The sequence below is a fragment of the Fulmarus glacialis genome, unplaced genomic scaffold (assembly GCF_000690835.1).
Source record: "Fulmarus glacialis isolate BGI_N327 unplaced genomic scaffold, ASM69083v1 scaffold2988, whole genome shotgun sequence".
Taxonomy (NCBI): domain Eukaryota; kingdom Metazoa; phylum Chordata; class Aves; order Procellariiformes; family Procellariidae; genus Fulmarus; species Fulmarus glacialis.
Window position 1 is genome coordinate 76,581 of NW_009227436.1, and position 24,690 is coordinate 101,270.

At 42.9% G+C, this 24,690-nt stretch overlaps 1 protein-coding gene across 1 annotated transcript in view; it reads left to right on the forward strand.

Annotated features, from left to right (window-relative positions):
* The window catches only part of EXT1 (exostosin glycosyltransferase 1), a gene marked incomplete at its 3' end in the record, with an annotated part of 78,330 nt that extends 54,659 nt beyond the window's left edge, over nt 1-23,671 (forward strand). The window contains exons 2-10 of the mRNA XM_009583134.1: nt 1,368-1,461; nt 4,191-4,298; nt 8,003-8,122; nt 13,190-13,322; nt 14,658-14,776; nt 15,513-15,608; nt 18,368-18,457; nt 22,349-22,509; nt 23,500-23,671. Of these exons, the coding sequence (XP_009581429.1) occupies nt 1,368-1,461; nt 4,191-4,298; nt 8,003-8,122; nt 13,190-13,322; nt 14,658-14,776; nt 15,513-15,608; nt 18,368-18,457; nt 22,349-22,509; nt 23,500-23,671 (1,093 nt within the window). The remainder of the gene's footprint in view (nt 1-1,367; nt 1,462-4,190; nt 4,299-8,002; nt 8,123-13,189; nt 13,323-14,657; nt 14,777-15,512; nt 15,609-18,367; nt 18,458-22,348; nt 22,510-23,499) is intronic.
* Nucleotides 23,672-24,690: the final 1,019 nt, after the last annotated feature.

The following is a 24,690-nucleotide window of genomic DNA, read 5'->3' on the forward strand; positions in this document are numbered from 1 at the left end:
AGGGTTGGGGGGTGAGTGGGTGCCCGGCTGCCAATCAATATCCCACACGGAGAAAAAGAAATTGCTGCCACTCAGATGGAATACGTATATATGTATTTTAACCAAAGTTGAGATACGATTTAAAAAAAAAACGTACTTTGAAGTCTGTTTTGTAGTTTTAATTAATGCAACGAGGGTTTTTATTTTACTCTCAGTGGAGATAATCTTAATCCATTCACAGTGACCTTTTCTTGTGCAAATTAGCTATACACGCTTGTTTAAGCAAATGGGCCTTTGCAAGATGTCTCTTCCTAAAGATGGAGCTTATAATTGAAAATTGGCTTACTCCCATCTGTCTGGCCTGTGTGAGAATACAACCGTAGATCTGGACTTTTTTATATATAAAATATAATCATATACATATATATACACACACATACACATATACATGCATACAAAAAAAAATTGCTCTGCCTGCAGGCTACAGTTAAATTAGATTATTAGTGTTAGAAAATTTCAGTGCCACAAGTTACTGTCAAAATAACATCTGTCTGCAGAGTCCAGGACACTCTAGAGAATGGAGGGTGTTTAATCTGGATCCTTTTGTCTCAGACGAGGTCAATGCCATTCACAGTTCCATGGGTTTGCCAGAAGTACAATTAGCTAATAACAGGCTGGAAACTGTTAGGATTTGATGCATGTTTTTAGTGAATCGTTTTGAGGTGATTGATGGAATAGGAAAAAAAACCAGGAGTGTCTATAAGCACTTAAAGTTTTAATTTGGAGGAGCAGGGGTCATTGCAGCTATGTGGTTAATTGCCAAAATTTGGCAGTTTATCCCTCTCACCACACTTGACAATAACCACCAAGTGAGTCATTGTAACACCCCCCCCCATCCCTTTTTCAGTGCCTGCTGGTAAGGGAAGATTTCTTTGGCATAGTTTGAATATTTTTTGCTTTGTACAAACCCCTTGTGCAGAAATGAACACAGTTGTGCATGACTTTGACTAAATCTGAATAGAAATCAGGGTCACAGAAGTGCCGCAACAATGCTTTGGGTATCAAAATATTTAATAGAAGTTTGTTGTTAGAACTCATGGACGCCTGTTTATATAGAAATGGCAAAATTATTTCCTTCCTTCTCAGTTTCATTGCCACTGTTCCCAGCTCTCTCCCATGGTGGTTGCTCCTGAGGATGAACAAAAAGGAGCCGGGGAGATGGCTGACACACGCGTGCATGGAGGGAGCTAATTAACCTGGTGGTGAGCGGTCTTGGTTGGGGATGATTTTATCCAGATGTGTCTCAACAGCTGTTTGCATTTTCACGCCCAGTTACTCTAGGACTCACCGCTAATTGAATTTTCTCTTTTCTCCCCTGTGTTTGTTAGGTATGATTACCGTGAAATGCTGCACAATGCCACTTTCTGTCTGGTTCCCCGTGGCCGCAGGCTTGGCTCTTTCAGGTTCCTGGAAGCCTTGCAGGTAAGAGCTGCAGTTTAAAGCATCGGCTACACTGGCTGCAATTCAGCATGCAATAGCAAAGAGGTGGGGAGGAGGGAAATGTGTTTCATTTCCCTAGTGGACAGTAATCCACTTTGCAAAAGCCTCTATTCATACTCGTGGAGCAATTGGCAGCTTCTTCCCAGGAGGGGCTGAGCACTGAGCTCGTCTGAAGGTTGAATTGCGTTACCTCCAGGGTTTCCCTGGATGTGGTGAGGCTGAGAGTTTGGACAGTTTAGAGCAGTATTTTATCAAGCTGCGAGATTTCCCGTGGGAGACACTGGCCTCTACAAGTAAGCCCCGGGGCAGTAAAAATAGCTTTTTGTTTTCACTTAGCCAAAACAGACCTGCTTATGCATTGCCTGTCTTGAGATGGTGCTTGCTGAACATGCAGAAGGTGGCCTGGAGGTTGTTGAGCCCCAGATGGAAGCTTCACATGAAGGTTGATACAGGCTGATCTAAGGGAGCTCACAGTGTGTCTGGGACAGCACCTGAATCCCCTTCACCTTTTAAAAACATTTTGGCTAATGGTCTCCCTTTTTTGCTGTTGGCCAGTAGCAAAGGGCAATGCAAAGGGGCTCCTGAGTCACTGTGGCAGCAGGGCTTGGCAGCACAGTGATCAGGCCTGACACTGACACGCTGCAGCCGGCGTGACCTTTTTTTGTGGCAAGCACCAGTTCAGCCCTGGGTCTTCAGTGGGCCATACAGAGCATCCTGGGAGATGCTGCAGCTCCCCTTTAGGACTGGCACCTGGATTTCCATGGGGGCTGGAGTGGAGGGAAGGGGAGGCTGAGGCGCTTCTTGGTGTCAGTGAGATGGCAGGTGAGGACACCTTACAGGGTCCTGCCTCCGGTGTCCTTTTGCCATTTGGGAAGTGTCCCAGCATTGGCAATAAAGCTGTTAATGAATAGCATCACATCACTTTCCTTCATCAGCTACAAAATGTCCCAGCCGCTATTAAAGAGTATTGTTTACTGCAATGCAGAGCAGGATTCAGGTACCTAAGTGTAAGTGTATAATGTCATTTTAGAAGGCCGGGGTACCCTTCTGGTTTTCTGCTGCTTCTCCAGAAGGTCTCCAGTAGATCCTGTGTCATGTCTGCCAGCCTTTGGTGGGTTTCTTGGATACCCTAGAGCATCCCAAATGCACTGGACACTTAGGTTTAACCACTGAACCCCACACCTGCTGTCACATTTGAGATCCAAGTTCTGGACTGTTACTTACCTCTTTGCTCTTGCTCAGGAGAAGATTAATAGCCTGCAAAGTGCTGTTCCCTCTCCAGCCTCTTCGGAGGAAGAAGTGCGACTGGCTTATTTGGAATGACGAGTCACTTCAGATCCTCCTGAAGAGCACTGCTCAGCTCTTCTCTCACCTGGGCCACAAGTCATGCAGCTTCTGTTAGATACATCAAGAAAGCAGGGAGCATACCTCACTGTACAGGACTTGGAGGCTCCAGATCGATGATGATAAAATGCAGGCACTGAGGATATTCCTAGCGGGCTAGTAGCAGTATTCACCGATTATGATGAATTCCCAATTTCTGTCTGGGTCCAGGGCATGTTGAAAGATGTAATCCACATTAGTGGAATGTTTTAAACATGAAAACACATTGCTAGGTGTTTTCTGGTTGGCTTTTTTCATGCGCTAATGTAATTTCCTTATAGAAGATCACAGTTCTTTACACATTATAAGCACTGCTGTAATGCAGAGACTTGACCAGTCTAAGATCCTGTGTGTAATATATGTTACCAAGGAAGGTACAGCAGTTTGAAAGGTTCCCCTTTATACCATCTTTTGGGAGGTACAGGAGGGACTGACCACAGTCTGGACCAACTTCAGAGCACTTAAGCTTGGCTTGATCCAGAAGAAACTGAACCAGACCACAGGCTCAATGCAGATCCTCTGGTAATAGGTTCTTGCATCACATCAGGAGGCTTTTGGTTTGGATCTTATGTTGTGATCCGGCTGACCAGAACGTAGTGGCGATCATTTATTTACGGAAATACTGCCCTATTTACTGAATATTCGCAAACTTGCTGTCTGTGCAGAGGAACTTGCGCAACTCATAGAAGATTAAATAATTTAGACGGATCATACTGGTACGAAATAGATACTAAATGTGTATGCTTTTTGTTTGTTTTAAGACAGAAAACAATTCTTATTTTGGTAGACAGGTGATGACAGATGAGTTGTGTTTGTGCAGTCACCTCTGTTTGGAGACTTGATATCAAATAGGATAGGGATTTCACTCCTCCTTTGTGGAAAAAGTGCTCTGGAATGAAATATAATCTATATATTCTGTAAGGTTGTCTTGCAACATACTATAAAAATTGAGGGAGTTAGCTCCCTGCTGAATGGTTCACAAAGCAGCGAGGGAGGCCATCATTTTGTATTAAATTCTCCGGTGTTACATCTGCAGCATTTTAACAGTTCTGCCCTCGTCTGGCAGCGTAAGCACCAGATTTCAAATGCCACTCTCCCTGCAAACCCCACCTTTCAGTGAACATGAATAAGCGCAAAATGGAAAACCGTAAAAATTTGGGCTGCCCTCCTGTGTTCTTTGCCACGTTGCCTCTCCTTCTGACCACCTTCACAAGAGCTGGCTCAGAGCTTGTGCAGAAAATGACAGTAATGGTGTTGGTGCGAACCTCAAAGCTTGCCCTAATGGTCAGGTGCCCGCTAACGGCTGCAATGCCTCTGTGTGCGTGCAGGCTGCCTGCGTCCCAGTTATGCTCAGCAACGGATGGGAGTTGCCGTTCTCGGAAGTGATTGATTGGAACCAAGCTGCCGTCATAGGCGATGAGAGATTGTTATTACAGGTAAGAAAAAGACCGCGGCCTTCAGCGGATCAGTTGATTATTGCTGCCGCCATCTAAATGGATAGGGAAGATGAATCCAAAAGGTCAGGGCTATAAAAGAAGTTTTATCATGAAGGGATTGTCTGTGTCACAGTGGCTATGAACTCATTTAATATGACATCATTCATTTTTTGACCTGAAGGTCATTGCAGCTACCAGGCCACATTCTTAAATGCAGGAGACACTTATTTTTCCTAAGAGCATGAGATTTCTTCTGGTGTGGAGCACCTGGATGCCTCTCTGAGGCAGAACTGTCCTGGACCAGGTGCTGTGATGAGAGAGAAAACATCTGAAGGCAGGTTCTGCTCTAGTCCTTCAGAAATAGTTTATCCTCAGGGGTCCCACCAGCACTGTGTGTCTGGCTGGCCGGTACTGAAGAGACTCATCAGGAAAGTAGGTATTTTCTCAGGCAGGAGTTTCCACCTAACAGTTTTGTGGGAAGCAGAATCTGTCCCTTTCTGATGTCTGGACCATGTAACATTGCTTTCTGAAGTAGTGTTCATGTCACTTATTGTTAATCTCCTTGAGCTCATGGAACAAAAGCGGTCCGAGAAGTTAGAAATTCCGTGCTACCTTCAGCATCTACTTTGGTTTTAAATTCACTAGATGTTTTTTTTTTCTGTTTCCCTGGTGGGTTTTATAGTCTAAATACATTCTGTAAAGTATGTGGAGAAGTTGATGTTAGGAAAAGTTCTTGAAAAATCGTTTTCCCCAAAGTAGCATTTGATAAAATGCCATTGCCCAGCATGAAGGTGAGATCCACAAGATCTGGAATAGCCACTAAGTAGCTGTTAAGAGGCAGGGGGGTGTTTATGGTTGAATTTAACTCATGTCCAAAGTGGCAAGCTATTGTCATCCATGGAAAGAAGCCTTCAAAGGTACAGGTGTCTTGGCACCCCAAAAATGAAGTACCTTTGAAAATCTCGTTAGATGCCTGTTTACTTGTCTGAAGAAGTAAGTATTTGTGAAGAGCTGGCCTAGCAAGCCTTGCAAAGTGCTGCCTATTCTCCTTAATGTGATACAAGCTGCAAATATAAAAGGGCCATTTCATTTTTGTTTCTGTGGACAGCACATTTTTCTGACCAAAATTATTTCTCTCTTTAAATAATAATAATTTGCTGATCTTCATGCTTTCCGGTAACATGCCATTCGTTCTCTTCGCAGCTGCTTCCATATTGAACAGCTACTGCACCGTTATTAACAGTGTTTTTAAAGAGCTGGCAGAGGGCCTGAATGTCTGCTCTGGGAAATGTTTTTGTTATGTTACAGTTTTTCATTTCCTGTTTGAGAGCAGCTCGAATGTTTTTATTTGCATATTCTCCTCATCATAGCACCAGGAGAGCTTAATCCAGCCTTTCTGCATTTATTTGTGCAGGGTGGTTTTTCCCTTCCCCCTACTTATTTCTGAAATGACCTTTTATTAAGACGTCATCCAGTTCTGATAATTCCAGTGTAATCCTGCCAGATTAGTATTAATACATCATATTCCCCACCAGTCTTTCTGGACAAGTAGATTAATAACTAATAGGCAAATGCAGTTAAAATGGGAGCTCTGATTTTTCTTTCCAGCTGTTGTAACGGAGCAGGCACCGAGACTTTTTTTTTAACCTTGGCACTGTGTTTGCAGGCCCTTGCAAGCATCATGTGGTCTGTAAAATCATAGCTTCCTGCAGTAACCTTCACAGTCAGAGCAGCCTTCCCTTTCAAAAGATGTAGTTGGGAATGAGTATTGATTTTATTTCTTGCTCGTGCACGTATGCCCACATATGCAAGGTTGCACATAATGCAATGAAATGAATGAGGTTATAGAAAAAATGCCGTATCACCACTGTGAAGTGACTTTGATCATGTGTTTGCTGTTGATAATGATCCCAGGTGTGGTTAATACACATCCACGTACAGCCGGTACAGGTAATGTTCATTATCCCTCTACTTATTGGAACTTACTGGAAAAGTAATGAAAAGAAAGATTATTCACCTCAAAAGATGAAATTTGATGCAGTTATTTGCCATTCTGGAATAGTGACATGATCAGTTAGAAAAACATGTACTAATACATGTTTTTAGCTTCTATCTTTCATACTAGTTTTGCAGGGAATATTTTACCTAAAGGGCCTCTAGCGAAGGAATGTAAAGTACCATCTTCGACAGTCTGACCATTTTCTTCTGTTCCACCTTGCTGTAGTGCTAACTCTCTTATAAGCTCAAATTCTGTATTATAGTTAGCAGTGTCTCTAAGATTAAGGTCTAAGAGGCAAAGGTCTTAGAGAGCAGAGATTGTCCCATCTGACAGTGCACCCTGTGGAGCCATGGTCCTATTGGACACAGTGTCCAGACATGGATACAAACAATGCAGTAAAGAATTTACTGATTCTTGTGGAAATTTTTTACATATAAATCCTTAAAATCTCAAATTTTCTTCAGGAAAATGTCTCGTGTGAAATCATTTCATTCAGGAGCACGTGAAAGCAAATAATTGTCACTCCTACCCCTCTATTTTAGGAGTAAGCAAAGTGTGTTCTCATCAGGAAAGGGTGGGACATGGTGGGCTGCAGGTAAACTTCAGAATGAGCTGGGATGTGCAAAAAGCAACACACAGCCCAAGTATATGCTTTTACAACTAATGACTTAGGTAAAAGATTTATGAGAAATGAGTGTTTGAGAACAAGATGGCCTAATTTGAAATCATAAAAAAGCAGGTGCAAAAGCACAACTCTTCATTCCTAGAAAAAATGAACACAAATCAGCTACGTATCCTAGATGCCTTTCTGATGCTGTGAGTAGCCCTTGCAATTGAAGCAAATTGCAGTTAAATTCCCTTGATAATGTCAATTTGCATTGTCAAAGTGGAGGTCTTGGTCAAGGTCCTAAGTTAAAGAATGACACGTACGTACATTAGTTTCCCCCCAGTGTGGGAGAGGGACATGGGGATGGGAAAAGACGTAGAAGTGAAGCCCTCCCTTTCTGATTCAGTGAGCAGTTACTTTTTTAAAGCATTGCAGCAGGACAATTTGGGTTTATTTCTAAGGCAACTTATACCAGAATTAACGTGTTGATTTAATGGAGAGGGGAAAAACGAAGCAGTGTTTTCCCTTGTGAATAACAGGTGGTGTGGGAGACGTTATTCTTTCCACCCACAGTAATTAGTAAAATGCAATTTGATCCACAGGCTCCCAAAAAGTGGAGTCTTACTTAAGATGTTGCTATGTTTTCCTTCGGGCACTTAGTGTTGCCATGCTGCAGTAAATGCAATTCCAGATCTCTTTAATATACTTTGAGAGTGGAGATTATTGTTGGACTCTCAAGACCTGCAGGTACTAGTTTCTTAAAACACTAGTCCATGAAAAGCTTAGTGCATGAGGGGTGTGTGGAGGAGTTCCTTACTGTGCCGCACCACAACGTTTTATGTTACCATAAAATAACCAAAAACTTAAAGAAAGCAGATAAAAAAAAAAATCATATATTCAGTACCAAAGGTTATAAAGGGTTGTGTCTCATTCGTTTAACATTAAGGCTTTAACTGTTGACACACGCATCTCTGTCGGACAGGAGCGCTGAAGCTGTGCAGCTTGCTAATAGAGGAGAGGGCTTGTCGGCAGCATATTAATTTGATGAGATTGCATTGTTTGCTGAAGCTTCTGACTATATTACATCTTGTATTACAGATTCCTTCTACAATCAGGTCTATCCATCAGGATAAAATCCTAGCACTTAGACAGCAGACACAGTTCTTGTGGGAGGCTTATTTTTCTTCAGTTGAGAAGATTGTATTGACTACACTAGAGGTGAGTAAAAATTGTCTTGCCGAGCAGCAAGGTTTCCGTACCTGTCCAGCTGCTCCTGTCCTCAGCCAGCATCAGACCTTGGTTTTCATGACATGCAATTGGTCACTGGGAAAAAAGCTCGGCATCTTGACAAGTTTTCTCCCTAAGGAAATACTTTCTTCATTATCGAAATCCACATTAGAAAACTGACACAGTGAAAAATGGGAGCTACCTAACACATGGAAAAGTTGTCATGTGTGATCTTGCCTTCACAAGGCTTTATGGCTTATGAATCACTATCCTTGTCATTGGTAGTGAATGTGTTTCTTTAAGAAACCTTTCTGGAATTCATTTTGGAAAAAATATTACTGTAAAGCTCTTCCTTGACCATTCCTTAACATTTTGATGCCTTGTGATGGGGCTATTGGTCTGGCTGAAGGAAAAGGGGGGGCTTGTAAATCACTGTGTCTTATCTTCACGCACAGGGTAAGGGAAAGGCCTGATCATCCTTATAAAATATTAATAAATAATCATAATTAGACTGCTGTTAAACAGGGAGACAGATGATCTCAAATGTGGAGAGAATGCTTTCTGAATTCAGAGACAGAGGAGAGATGAAAGGCTCTTTAGAAGTAGGACCCAGGCTACAATTTCAAAAGCAGGTTTCTCCTCTAATTGTTTCGCAATTTTGCACGTAATTTTTTGACACACTTTTAGCACTGAAAGTGGCTCACTTTGTAGGTGCAAATGTATTCGTCTTATGCTAATGCTTCTGCAATTGCATCCGTCTTTGTGCACAGTTGTAAAGCTCCACATTTCCTGCTGTGCGTGCTTTCCCCTGAAAACTGCAAATGAGTGCTGTTTCCTGCAGTACAGGTTGCCCGTGGCTGATCTACCTCCAGCTGCTGCAAGACAGTCCCTTAGGTTTTTTTGTGCCAGTGAAGAAAACCAGCCAGGGAACATTTTCGGAGCCCCTGGCATAGCTGTCCTCGCAACGCTCTCCCCCCCCAGAAGAACATGTCTTCATCTGTGCTGCCTGTTGAGAACTGCTCTGCATCCTCAAACTCCCCATAAGCACTGATGAGATAGTGATAATTATCACAGCCCACGCCAGGATCGGACTAACAAAGCTGGAAAACCACGTGCCAGTACTCGCAGTCTAATTTACCCTTGCAGAAGTACCCTTAAGGACAATCAGGGTGCCTCATGTATCATCTGCCCCTTCCCTACATGCACCTTGTTATCGTTAGGGATTGCTAAAAGGAGAGGGGCACACGGCTCTCCTCGCTGCCCCTCTCCTGCCCGTGCTGGGGCTGGTCTGGAGGGGACGTAACCTGCAGCCCCCATGGCCTTGGTGTCCATTGCATCAAGCTCCAACGCTCACAGATGTGTCTTTAGTGCTGCCCTGGGACACGTTGGCCCATGTGGTCACAGGTGCCCAGAGGACAGCAAAATCCATAATAAAGCTGAAGCAGCTGGGCAACCAGCAAGCTGGAGTTTCCGCTTGGAGGCGAAAAGCTAAAGTGAAAACAAAAATCTTCCTGGAAGGTTTAATTTAATGAAACCAAGTAATGTATGCCTGGTGTTGAAGTTATGTTCTGGTTTTTTTCATTTGTTTGCGAGGGTGGTTTTGGTTTGAGGGGTTTTTTGTTTATTTTTTAATTCAGGACTCTCAGAAATTTTTAGACAGCTAAGAGGGATTCTGTTCTTATGAACAGATACTTGTTTCACATTTCAACTTGCCTAAGTAAATTCCTGAGTTAACTTTCCTTAGGAAAGGAATAAAACAATTGAAAGTGGTTTTTGGTGTCCGAAATCTGCAAGCAGTATCTCTTCTTCTTAAAATCTGATGCCTGGAAGTAAATTCCTAGCAGGATGGTTTTTTTCTGGTGGATGTTATCCATCTTCTGTTGTAACACTGTTGTGTCAGAGTGCTCTGATGATGCTAGATATCATCAGAATAATCACTTGCCTGCTAACTGCAGTGCCAGTATATGTCCACGTGTGAGGATATCAGTACAGAAAAAGTCTTCAGCAACTCAGGTGTCTGCAAGGACATCGCAGCTCTCCTCTGCCTTTTATCCTGGACACCTCTGAAAACATTAAGTCACATTTTAAGGTCTTTGATCTTCTCACAGCATTTGGTGGCCTAAGCCAAACAGCTCATAGCCCAAAATGAGAGGTTTGAATCATTTGGCCAGCAACCCCATATTGCAGGCACAGAGGAACTGCCTGGTGCCGTGGACATGGTGTGAGTTAGGAACCGATGTTCATGAGAGTCTGCTGCAGGCTGGTTAGTGGGAGCGCTGGCAGCACAGCAGTGGACTGCTGCAAAAAGCATTCAGACACGTGCTCCAGTGTATCTGCACTTTTTCAGCTTGGTCTTCTCTGAAAACAAACCCAAAACATCCTTAAATCCCTGTGCAGCGTGCTCAGTCCTCTGCTTGGGAAGATCCCTGTGCAGCATGCTCAGTCCTCCGCTTGGGAAGAGGAGGGGAGAGGGACAGCACAAAGTACAGACGAGAAATGTTTAATGCTTGGCAGGGGCATGTTGAGAAGCAGCAATGATTAGGGCAATATGTGAACTTTTTGAAGCGTGAGGATGAGGTACACAAAAATATTGGACTATTAATGAATTCCAAAAAGAAAAGGGAGATCTCACCAGAGATCCTAACCCCTTTCTCCTCTGATTAAACTTCCTGTCATGCCTCATCATTGGAGAGACCATGTAGGTACTGTCTATCTCTGCAATATGTGCAACTCTATACACTGCATTTTAATTGATTGGTCTTCCATGTTATCTTTTTTTATACTTTTCTGTTCTCTTTCTTCAAGTTGTCTTTTCTCCCCTCTATCATGACAGACAGCTAGGTTTCTTATGTAGACCAGGAGTGTGATAAATTAATCTTCCACTTGTTAACTGTGATAAATCACCGAGGCCAGCTCCCCAGCCTGGTGCAGAACTGTGCTGGTGAGATTTGTGTGCCTGACATGCACCGAAGGCTGCGTGTGCTGCATGGCACCAAGGGCCTGCTCCGTGTTAGAGCTGCGCTCGCTCCGGGTACGCTGAGGCAGCCTTGAATGCGAGCCATGTGTTTCCCCTGCAGCCTTGTTGGCTACCAGCACAGTGGAAAACTCCACCGTCTGTGAAAAACTCCTGACCATGTAAATTCACAGACTTCTTAACTGATTACGCCCCAGTTATGAGAAAGCAGGAGGAAGGAGCTGTCATATTTAGGCTTTGTGGTAAACACTCGAAAATACGTACTTTCTAGGTTCTGTCTTTGTTTAGTGGCATAACTTGCAGATGGAGAAACAGCAGTCATTGTCTTTTTTTTCCTCTCCCCACTAGCATGCAGGAGATCTGACAACTGATACACCTAACTTTCCAAACAGAAATATTCAGATACGCTCTTGGCAGTGATGGAAATACAGTCCTAAGTCTGTTATTCCGAGACCAAAAAAAAAGTTAAATTAACTTACGCATGTGAGCGACTGACTGCATATTAGCTATGGTAATTGGCTGTAGGCAAAATTTAGACAAGCATGCAAATACCTAACATTTGCACCAGTTTAGCAGTATGTATATCGCCACCAGCAGTGGATTGTCTAGCACAATGTAACTGGTGTTTTAATGTTTTTTTGTCGTGGCAGTCAAAAATTCCAGGAAAACCACTGCTTGTGGCAACACAGATTCATGTTCTGTATTGACCAAATGTCCCTGAACTCAGCTGCCTACAGAGATTTTAGCTTGTTTAGACTCCAGCAGCTTCTTTTGTTTGGCTTGTGTTGGGTCTTTTTGCTGCTTTTGGTTTTCCTATGCTGTGGGTATATGCCTTCTTTAGTTCCATAGATTTTAAGGCCAAAATGAATGATGAGCAATCAGATTTAGTCCAACTTCAGAGCCATAGTTTCACCCAGATATGCTTATGTTAAGGCCAGAGACATTAGATTAGGAGAACCAACGTGTTCTTGGCACTTGAGCGCTGTGCAACGCATAAACTGCCAGTTACGTGAAATCTCCTTAGGAGATCGCAGAAGATGAACTGCAGAAGAATGCAAGGCAATCCTGCTTAGCTAACTTAGGGGAAAATTCTTTCTTCACCACCCCCTGGCCCTTTGCAGTGTCCCATCTCCAGACCTGCCAACCTCTGATGCTCTGAGGGAAGGCAAATCTGTAAGAATGTGTGGCCCAACAGCTGGTTGCACTAGAAGGTTGCAATTTATTTAGAGGCTGAATTTGTCCAGTTACAGCTTCCCACCACTGAATCTTGTTATGCCTTTGCAGCAAGTTTGAAAAAGCTCCCATCGGTGCAAGAACCACCATGGTTCTTGCATACAGGTATCTGATGTGATGTAACTGTAATTAGTTTTGTAAGTACGTATTAATTGTACAGCCTTGTATCTTTTTTTGTGGCTTGTGGTATTCTAGGCGATAAAGTAGATGACCTAGCAATCTGTTCTGACCTTAAAAATGTAGGAATCTATGTTTGTGGCCCTCTACAGAGACAGAGAGTAGTTGCCAAAAGATCTTTTTCTGTTTCTTCCAAGAAGGAACTGTTACAAAACTGAGACGTGGAATCAGTGATGTATCTGAATGCTAATATCCCTTTATAATTAAGCAAAAATGAATAATTAGTGGAGCCTGATTTGCTGAAAGTCTTTGTGGTTTTGAATGCTCTCATTATCTCAAAATAATACCTAGCTTTGTAATGCCATCCTCAAATAATTATCTTTTGTGAGTTCTGGATAGTAAAACTGACAATGAACTAATCGGGCTTACAACTGCTAAGATACTCTAATAGACAAAATATTTGACTTGAAATACAAAATGCAATGAATTGCAAGGTCCCCATGTCCAGAGAGACTAATGAGGTGCTCTGAAACCTATTGCAGAAAGCCTGAGCTGCTGAAGTGGTGTCGAAGTGTGCAGGTTCTGTGTCATTTAAAGAGAGAATAAGCAGGAGTAATTTGTGTGCCTCAGCTTTTTGCAAAATGGGTGATGATTCCAGTCAGCTGGAGTCCCTGAAGGTTCTACCAGTGACTATTACTGTCTATTTAAAAATCATCACCTCTCTTGTTTTCCAGATTATTCAGGACAGAATATTTAAGCACATATCACGTAACAGCTTAATATGGAACAAACATCCTGGAGGGTTATTTGTACTGCCACAGTATTCCTCATATCTGGGAGATTTTCCTTACTACTATGCTAATCTCGGTGAGTGAATTCTTGCTATAATCTAGTGGTATTTGGAATTTCTAGTGGAAATTTGGAATTTGATCTTTGAGTAGCATGTGCCAAGTGACTTACCATTCATTTCTAGTTAATGGTGCCTTTCATTTATCCTGTCTCAATCTTCCCTGCCCACTGTAGACTGGAATGTCTCTGACTCATCAACATGCATCATATGCCTCTCGCTTGCAAAGATTGCTTTAAAAAAATCTATGTCCCTTCATACATTTCAGTTGCCAGTAATTAATTCCTGAGTTGCTGACCCATTCATGGCCCGAGGGGACAAAAGAGGAATAGCTTTTTGCTTTCTTCGTTTATTTGTGCTTGGCAAATTAGAAAAGTGGTAATTTACCCATGACACTTGTTATTGGAGTGCATAGTTGGTATGGATTTATTCTCCATACTATGTGTCTTCATATGGATCCCACTAGAAGGAATGAGTAGGGCTTAGGTTCGTGGCTTTTTCCTGAAGCGGAGCTTAAGTGATGAGTTCTGCAGGGGAATGTGCCTGCAGGCTAAAATGATCCTGCTTACCAGACTGCTGCTACTTTTGGCTCAGCCTGTGCCATCCCACTTGTGTGGATCTGTACTGCTCACCTGCTAAAAATTCACAGTTACCATGTTAAAAAGGGAGGAGGTTTCTTTGGGAATTTTGATGAAAAATGACTATGACCCTACACAGATGAATTTAGATGAGATTGAGAGCAGTAATGAAGGGTAGACGCCAGTAGGATCTGTTGTTGCAGGCAGAAAAGGAAATCATAGCGAGACAAAAATACCAGAATGGAAGGCAAGGGTGCAAGCAGAATTATCAGCTTAGGAGGTAATTGAAGATGCATGTGGTGGGGATCGACCCAGAAAGAGCAAAAATCTGACAGAGGCTGTAATGGTACTGAGGAAACTGAACAAGCTTCTGGAAGTTGTGGAGATAATCTGTAGAAAACATCAAGCATCCAGAGCCAGGCAGCAAAACAGAGCCTGTGTCAAGAAAGACATTTGGTGGAACAAACTAGATGTCAATATTATCTGTGGGACAAACTGGGTGAAAGAAAGAGATTGCAGGACATCTGTGGAAATAGTGAGTAAAAAGAGGCAGTAATTGTGTTGGAGTCAGGGATTTCAGAGGGTGTGGGAGTTAAAGGGAAGTGTGATCTGCTCTGAAGCATCTGGTATCCTAGTATCCGAGACGAAAGGAGATAGCCTAAAAAAACATGGCAAGGTTTGCATTAAGTGCAGATTATTTTTCCATCTCCAGACTCCTTTAGTCTGTACTAACCAGAGCAATTTTTTCTTTTCTGAATACGTATCTCTTCACTTCAGGTCTGAAGCCTCTTTCCACATTCACTGCCGTTATCCACGCAGTAACTCCCCTGGTTTCCCAATCTCAGCCTGTGCTGAAACTCCTGGTTGCTGTAGCCAAGTCCCAGTACTGTGCACAGGTAAGCAGTCAATCTGTCAACCTGTCAATCACAATGGAGACAAACTACTATCCCAGGAGTGAAGAGCCTACTGACTTGAGATCTTCTCAGTCCTGTTTCAACCCCCTGTTTCAGTTCTGATGTTTCTTTTCTCTGAGATTTCTACTGTCTGTGACCTGCATGCATGGGAAACAAAAATTCTGAGTATAGGGGGAGTGGAATAGAGACGGTAATTAAACCCCTTTGTTTCATGAGGCAGGTAAAGTAATGACTGCACTTTAAAGATCAGGACTGTGTGTGCTGCAAACTGCAAAAGGATGTCTGTTCCTCAAGAGCCCCTGCGTGATCTTCCTTCCTCCTGCTGTGGCTCTTAGTCTCAGCAGTGCCAGGATTTTAGCTTCTCTAAAGGAAACCCTGGGGAGTTCAGTAGGAGCACCCTCTTGCAGTGGAGTGTCATAAGTGGTTTAGCCTTTAATGAGAGCCAAAGTAAATTAGTGACATCTGTATGACCTGGCCGAGATAGAGACTTCCTGAGTTCCTGTCCAGCCTATATTTGCCTGGGAGGATGTGTATTGTAAATAGACAGGATGGGTGAAATTACTGTAGGAAGTGTTATTGTTATTCACATTTGTATCATTGTTGTTGATTTTGAAATTCCTAGCTTGAATTTAACATTTCTGTCTGGAGATCTGAGTCCTTAGGGTTTGGACTGCATTGCCACAAAGGTCTCTGATCCTGGTCCAATATTCTCTTTCAGATTATTGTTTTATGGAATTGTGATAAACCCCTCCCAGCCAAACACCGCTGGCCTGCCACTTCTGTGCCTGTCATAGTCATTGAAGGAGAGAGCAAGGTAGGTGGGGAGAAGCATGGTACAAGAGTGTGTATATTCTCCAGTGGGACCAGAATTTATTTTTCCAGCTGCTTTGGTGAAAGCTTTGTAGTTCCCAACAGCGTGACAGCTCCTTTCTATACCGTGGCCTTTTGTACCAGCTTGGTCACAGATCCGTGTTTCATGCATGAGGCCCGTGCTCTCAGAAATCGTCAGCGTGGCAATTAATGCTGCGAATCTGAATTCACAGGTGGGACCCAGTTTTGAAATGTGGCCCCGAAAGTAGGTAGTGCTGACCCCATCTTTGGAGATTTCTGTCTCTCTGCAGGTGCGTGAAAGTAGTGATGCAGCTGGATTCATTGAGTCTGAGCAGTCAGATGCAAGACTTGGGGGTCAGCTGTGGACTCAAAAGCAGAGGAAGAGATGAGAATGAATGGTGTTAACTCGTCTTTGAAAAGTACCTTCTCTCATGGCCTTGTAGGGTACTGCTGCCAGTGATGGGATCCCACTACCAAAAAAAAGGAAGGGACAAGGGACACTTGCATGGGAACAACACCACCATGTCGTCCCTTGCTGTGCAACACACTTGTTTGTTTGCACTTCCACAAAGTCAAAACAGACACCACACAGATGAGAAAAGAGTTGTTTTTTTAAAATCTACACCGAAGTGGATGATTCCTTTCCAAATGCAGGCCTGAGAGAAGCAAGACTTCTTGCTTCTAGACTCTGACTGAGACAGATTTGGGCTGGTCCCCTCTGCAATCTCTTTCAGCTGGCTCTTGCGCTCTGCGTTTGCAAAAGGAACTTTTAGTTGCTTTGGCTGCACGATCCTATTTTGAATTTATAGTCCTGTCTTTGGTCTTTTCCCCCAGTCACCTTAACAAGAGGAAAGCGAGAGCCCTGCGAGGTTGGCAGCTAATGGCTCTTGCCTTAGCTAGCCAGGTAAACAGTATCAGGAGAGTTGCTGCAGGGCCGAGAAGGGCTGTAGTGATTTCTGAGCCTTTTGAATGTTGTGGGGTTTTTTTCTTTCTTTTTGGAAAACTTGCAGAGGTGAGATAGAGGAGAAAATCTCTGACCAGTTCTACAGTGTTTGTAGAAATTGGCCCCAGGCACTGTTTAGATTACAAATGAGTCTCCTGAGTACACAAAGGTGTGTTTATAGTGGACAGTCTCTTCCCTCTAATATCCCAACGTATGCCAAATGGCTTCTTGCGCCGAAAAGCTGTGTGTTTGGACAAAGCTTGCAGAGCCAGAGCAGTGCAATTCAAAGGTTGCACAAAGGAACTGCTTTTCATCTTCAGACTTAACTGAAGCGTACTGGCAGGCACAGTTACTCCGTGCAGCTGATCACAGAGTTCTGCCTTTACCTAACCTTCACTCTTCGCCATGAAATCAAGATATATTATTGCACCCATTTTACAAAAGGGAGCTTTAACTACAAAAACAAATACATGCATAGTACCGACTGTTGTACTGTTTGACAATTTTCCACAGTCTGTAAAAGAGCTGGGGTGAGAACGCTGGTCTCCTGTCGACCACTTGCTCTGCTTTGCCTTAGCGTAAGCAAAGCACAACCATCAGCCCCTGCCAGATCACCTCTTCCTCACAGCTACTGCCTCCCTGGACCGAGGCCATCATAGCGATGAAGGAATGCTCTCCAGGCAGACACTGTGAACATCCTGATTATGGAGGCAGAGCTTTCTCTGAATCGAGGCATAGATTCCAAAGACTTGCTTCCAAACAGGTTGCAGGGGACGCAGAACTGACCTTGTCCATTATGAGGGACAGGTAAAACTTCTCCATGTCACTGTTTTCGTACAGTGATTTCCTCTTACTGGGCCTGATTTTTGTAGTGTTTTCTTGGCATAATAAATTGGAAAAGAAGTCTATTAACTAGCCAGGCTATTTTTCCTAGCAAATGCGGGAAACAAATAGTGTTGTGTCCTTGTTACTATTCATCAGTTCTCAAAGGATGCTAATTAGTCTGCTTAAGAAACCATATGGATTCTCATTTCTTGCTGTTATCTTTTTGATCCCTCTTTCCCATCTATTTCCTATTACTTTGAGAACTGTCCTGCCATAGTTTTTAAAAGCTTATTCTGCATATAGATTATATATATAGTTATGTCACTTAAGAATGTGACTTTTTAAAATGCTACGATACCAATATAATTCTTGATGCAGGTGAAGCTCTACTGATGCACATGTTCTTTAGCATATTCTGCTTTTCTGATGGAGAATGTTGCACCATTTGGCAGCAGCTCCCTGTGGATACAATAGCAATGCACAGAGATGGAGCTGTGCCACTTTACAGGGGAACCAGCCTGGTAGCATAACATCCTTCACACACAGCCTGGACTGCTTGGCTTCCCAGCTGCATAACCTTATGAATGCTGCAAAGTCCTTCTCAGCGTCCATTATCTTTGATCCTCACACCCTGTAGGAGAGCAGAGGGAAAACGTCCTCCCTAAAGAAGCTGTAGGTACATCTAATTCTCAGTACGGACCATTGCAGTTTGTCACAAAAGGAAGGCAGCCTGCTCCAAAGAGGGAGTTCTGTTCAGAAATTACTCCTCAGGTAGAAGGTGTAGGCTGACTGCTGCAGTGATGAAAACGACAGTCTTTCACTCTTGAGGTGAAGAGTCCTTTCCATCAGACAGAGATACACGATGTGCCTCAGACAAGAGGAAATAAGAGTGAGGAATAAAATGGAGTATTTCCCTTGGAAATGAGTCCTTCAAGTGATTTTTTTCCTCCCCTTCCTGCCTTGGATACCCACAGGTTATGAGCAGTCGCTTCCTACCCTACGACAACATAGTGACAGATGCAGTGCTAAGCCTGGATGAGGACACCGTGCTTTCAACCACTGAGGTAAGGGTCTCTGGCATCTTGGGAGTCTGCTTGGCTCCTTGGCTCAGCCTGAGCACAGCAGATAGGTCCTTCCCTTGGCGTTGCCAGTGAGCAAACATTACAAGATTTCCTGCTACGCTCCTCAGATTTAACGTGTTGCACTTGTTTCAGCAACCCTGCCACTGCCTGCCATCAGAGGAGCTTTTCACCCTGGTTAATTGGCTCATCATTAACATACGGTTCTTCCGTTCTTTATTATTTTAGTAACATAGTTGCAGGCGGTTGTAGGCAGCCGAGAGCAGTCAGCTTTAATACTCTGTTCTCACTTTTCTCATTGGGGTAGCTTTTTTCCCCCCACGTTATCAGTAGGGTGTAGGTGGGGAAAGAAGGGGTGTCAGCAACAGGGGACTGCTGTCGCTCCAAAAGACAGCATTGCCACCCTAATGCAGGATTTCACTGGGGAATGTTCTCTCACCATTGTGTTGCCCCATAAAATTGGAGATCTTTGCTAGTTTAGGTGTTGGAGTGTTTGTGCCAAGAGCAAGATAGCGCTAAGAAAAGAAAAATACTGTAGAAAACCAATTTTTACAACTGGGATGAGTATTGATTTCTGGAATCTCTTCCTGAGAACCACAGGGGAAACTGATGACAGTTTATATAGAGTGCAATATTTGGGAAATACATTATTAATGATGGCCAGGGAATAGCTTGAAAAACTCTATTTTCTTTTGTTTTCCCTTTTTTTTCCCCATGTTCACGGCCATTCCCTTCTCCCCACTTCACCTTTATAAAAATGCTTTTTTCTCAGTGATGGGGATCTTTCACTGATGCTACCACTGCTTATATGTCAGTGAAGAAATGCCTAACATTAGTCACCAGTCACTGCTATATACCCTAAGATGTCACTGAATTTGTTCTAAATGGATGAGATTGCAACCACTGTTCTCCCCAGTACGGATTGGTTGTGCTGTGGTTAGACTGCTCCAGGAGCCACGGTAGCCCTCTTCTGCTGCACAGATGGAAGAAGTAGTTGGCATCGAACCTATTTGATACCAAGATTACACCTTGGTAGTTTCTGCTAGATGAGGAAGAATACAACTGCTGCCAAAACACTTGTGTGCAAAGCCCTGCACAGCGAAAAAAAACTAAAACCAATAAAAGGCATTTATCCTAGGCCTGGAGTTCCTAAGCAGGTTGTTGCTCAGGATGAAGGGTCCTGTCTCAGCTGCGCTGGGGGCCATGGTGAGACCTCTCAGGGACTTCATTGCACTGAGGTGGTATTTACAGCAATCCAGCCTGTGGATTACATGAGGATTTGGGGCTTTTTTTTGTTTTGACTGGTATTTAGTCATCATCTAAACTTTGGAGTCATTCAGGCTTCTGGAACGCATATGAAATAAATAGTGTTTCTCATTTGGCTTGGCTGTGTTATACCCTAAACATTCTGAAACGCAAATATTTGTTGTTGTGTGAGACAACATACACATTTCTTTGTGGCTTCTTCCCTCCTGTGAGCAGCTTGCAGCCGATATCGCATGTTTGCACGGTGGGTATTGGCTCTACAAGCCCCGTGGCCCTGTGCTACAGAGAGAACCAGCTGGCCAGCTCTTGCTAGCACCCGCCTTGCAGCTTCAGCGTGTCTCTGCAGGGTCAGCAGCTCTCTTTGGTGGCTCTCTGTGAAGAACTGGGGCCTTTCTATTGCTTCACTTGCCATGTCATACGACTTACGCAAAGAAACAGCATGTTGAAACACTGACATGAAACGTGTGGTGTGGAACTTCCCTTGAAACTGGCTGCTCATGGGTGGTCGTTGTGGCAAAGCTTCAGAGCCCAGAAAAGGCAAGTTAGAAACGTGGTCAAACACGATCACATTCCTGTTGAGAGAGCAGTCACCAGGCACATCCTCTGCTCTGTCCAGCGCTAGCGTAGTAAAGGTTTTCCGTTCACAACAGAATTGCTCTTGTGAGAGGAGCTGTTTCACATTTGCAGAGGGATGTTTGCCTGGGAAGTAATTAGAAATCAGCACGGGTCAGAAGTGATACAGGGGTTTAAGAGACTGGCAGCCTGGTTGTTTTTTCCTGCTGATCAGCTGAATGGTAATGCTGCTGGAAATTATATGGGATGAGGACTGTTTTTTTTTTAATAAAGGGAGTTTTCTGTTAGGGTGGTTGCTTTAGTGCATCTCCCTGGTACAAGGACAGATACTTGAAAGCACAAGTGAGGGCAGCTGCTTTATTATTTATTTAAGTTTGAGATTCTCAGACTTCTCTAAAGAAAACAGATGTCACGTTTTATGGGAAAGGCCTTGGAAATTATATGGGATGAGGACTGTTTTTTTTTTAATAAAGGGAGTTTTCTGTTAGGGTGGTTGCTTTAGTGCATCTCCCTGGTACAAGGACAGATACTTGAAAGCACAAGTGAGGGCAGCTGCTTTATTATTTATTTAAGTTTGAGATTCTCAGACTTCTCTAAAGAAAACAGATGTCACGTTTTATGGGAAAGGCCTTTACAGGGAAAAAAAAACCTTTAGTTCTTTCATGTGGTATTGATTTGGATGAGATCAGAACTATCACAACGGTAACTGGTTTGTGCACATTGTCTTTCTAGTTGGCCTCAAATTCCTTGAAACAACCTCAAAGAAAATAACCAGTCCCTAGCTTTGTTCCAGTACATGTGCGACTCTTCTGTTTCATAAAAACTTGTAAATGAGAGAAGTCTGACAGTAATCACACAAAATGTGACTGTTCTCAGAGCAGCTATTCTTTATCTAACCTCTACACCCTTGACTTTGGCTGGGTTCTTGGAAGGTTTTTCAAGCATTTTTGAGCGAAGTTTTAGGTCCCTCTGGTACTGGAGGGAACTTGGTGTGCAGTGCAGAAACAAAGCCCTCATTTTCTTGGGTTTGACTGGGACAATTAGAATTGTCTTTAACTCTTTTTAAAATTTCAGTCTAGCTTGAGCTCCAAAATCTAAGTTGAAATGGAGGGACTCCCAACCAACTGTACAGTGATAAAAATCTTTCCATATGTATTTTTACCAAACACCTTTTAAATCTAGCGCTGATGAGCCTTTTGCAAACTACCCCAATCATCCCTTTCCTAGTGTCACCAGGATTTGTTTGTTGGGATCCTGGGGTAGCAATGTCCTGTCATTTTTTCAGTTCTCAGAGATTTGAGTTATTAAAATAGTTACAGCAAGACAATAAAATAAAAAACCACTATTGGCAGCATTTGACATCTTCTTGTGGTTCGTGTACTATCAAGCATTTTTCTTAAAGTATAGGCTCCTAAAGCCATTTAACTACATGGGAATCTTATCTTCTTCTTTATTAAGCTATATGTTTAACCCTCTTGGTCACATAGACAGTGTTAAAAGTATGACCTGCGTGTAGCTCAAAGGCTCAGAACGGATGGAAAATATAAAAGGACTCCGCAATGATTGCCTGTTTTAATCTCACTGAGCCACCCTTATAATTTAAGGTGTTTGACTCCTGATTTTCCAAGCTTTGTGTTGACAGTACTGAAATGGTAGGTGAGATGCACAACGATGTGCAAAAGGTTCAGTTTACTACATAGCTATTACCTGTCTATATTGCATCTAAGTAAAAATACATGCACCTACACCCATTCTTTCTGCAACTTGAAAAGGTTTGGTATGTAAAGGGCAAGCTTGAAAATGTTAATGTAATGCTGTGATACTCTAGACTCCCTTTCACAGGAACCATTAAAATGTGCATAATTATAGGGCAAAATGTCAAGCAGTCAGTTTAATTTACTGATGAATACATAGAATTAATGTTTTGCAACAGTTCCAAGATTTTGAATTACGAATTAGTGGCAAGGTAATATTTTGTTTTGTTGACATTTGTTGAAACAATTTTGGTATTCATTTGGCCTGTGCCTTTGTCCACAGGTGGATTTTGCCTTTACAGTTTGGCAGAGTTTTCCAGAGAGGATTGTAGGGTACCCTGCTCGCAGTCACTTCTGGGACAACACTAAGGAGAGGTGGGGGTATACCTCCAAATGGACTAATGACTATTCCATGGTATTGACAGGAGCTGCTATTTACCACAAGTAAGAACCCAAAGCATCTGCTGTCCTCCTTCTGTATGAAACAAAATAGTAAAGGGTGGGGGTGGTGAAGAACATTCTTCCGGGGAGGGGAAAAAATGAAAAGATAATAAATGGGTCTACTTTTTATGGGGTAATAATTTAAGTTCTTGGTTTAGCTCTGGGGATCTGGTAATCATTATTGCGCTTGTTGGGTCTCTTTGAAGTCACTTGTATTTTGAGGCAGTCGGACTGCTCTTTTTAACATCAGGAATTACACACTTCAAAGAGTTCCCGAATTCATTAAGCTGCTCAGCTGAATGGCCTGTAGCATAGCAGAAAGGAGGTTACTTCCAGACCAGCTCTGGGTACGTGTTGGCTGACAGTTGCAGACTGCAAAGTCTTCTGGCTACTCTAGAAATGTAGTACGGTGGACATGTCACGGATCAGCATATTGCAGGATGTTGGAGAAAACCCCTGTTGTTAGGACTTCAGCAGACCAAAGACCTCTCTAGATTTTAGGAGAAAGGCACCAATTCTGGAGTATCTAATCCACATCCCCACAAAGGCGAAGACAGGCCATACGGGATGATACAGGCCCCAATAATTTCAACAATAAGGACAGTAGTAGGCCAGTTTAATAGAGTTCTCTCCAACTGAACAGTTTTGAAAGAAGAGGTGGAGGATGAATTCATCAGTGTTGTCTATCACATTATAGCACTGTGGTGCTCTCTTTCCTGCTTCTCCATTATCTTGATAGTTAGGTCTGCATTATTTCCTTCAACCCAGTTACAAAAAAGGCATATGTTGTGTTTCTCTGTTAGCACTATTTACTGTCTTGATGAGATACTGATTTGTTCTCCCTTCTTTTTGGAGGATGAGACTGAAGAAAGGGAGTAGTATATCCAGAGTTCAATACAAAACTTGTCTCTCAACTGAGAGAGAAATTTCCTGGAGTTTGTAATCCCTGAAAGCCCAGTGACTTGTATGAATAATGCTGCTGTTGGTTTCCAGATATTATCACTACCTGTACACTCATTACCTGCCTGCCAGCCTAAAGAATATGGTGGACCAACTGGCCAATTGTGAGGACATTCTAATGAATTTTTTGGTGTCAGCCGTGACAAAATTGCCTCCAATCAAAGTAACACAGAAAAAACAGTATAAGGAGACCATGATGGGACAGGTATGTACCCACAGTGTATTTTAGCAGTTGGGATGTATTGATAATATAATGGTTTGACTTCTAGGTTAGGCTTACAGAGTGATACAATTCTGTCAATTTTTTTGCAGTTTTTAGTTTAGCAGAACTGTAAATAGACTTCAGATATGCTTATTATAATGAAGGAAAAGGAGAAATGGCAAACATCTACTATGGATCACAGCTGGTCTTCATAGTTTTCTCACACAGTGTTATTCACGGTGATCCCAAACTCATGGGACTGATGATTGTGGTGATTGAATTTCAGTTAAACTCCAGTTTTCTAATTAAATATTCTAGACCTAAGACCTAGTCATGGAATGCTAGAAGCAGAAGTAAATTTTAGATAGGTTTTCTATTTTTAATTATTATTAATGAATATAATGTACCAGGCCATCCCTGTGCTATTTTAAAGTCTATAGTGTGATTCAAGCACTGACATCAGACTATCACAACAGAGGTAATTTGTGATATTCAAGCGTTTTTTCCCACAAGGAACATTTTGTCCCACAGTGACGCCATCACTCACTAGCAGCCATGAAATGCTTGCTTTAGATTCTCTTCCTGGAGGATCCTGGATAGATCCTATCCTACTGGATAAGCACTGTGTCATTGCAGAAATGGATGTACCTTCTAGTAACAGGGATACATGGTAACCTGGGGACACTTTTCCTCCTGCCCTGTGTGAGCAAGTGATGGGAGGAATAGCAAGTCCTGCAAGTCCTGCAAGTCCTAAACAACCTCCCAGTGTCTGTGATCCTCACTACAAACAGTACCATGATTACTAGGGGGCAGGAGAAAGACGGGGCCCTCTATTTTCCCCTCACATTTTCGCCTGTTAGCATTGCTTGGATCTTTGACTGGGGAGTGGCCATGCCAGTTTGTAGACTCCCTTATCTGTATACCACTGCACTTTCATCTAAGGTATAGGTAGCATTCAGCAATTCTGACTCATCAGGGTACCCAGAGACCTTCTATAAAGAAGAAGGTGCCATCCAGAAAGA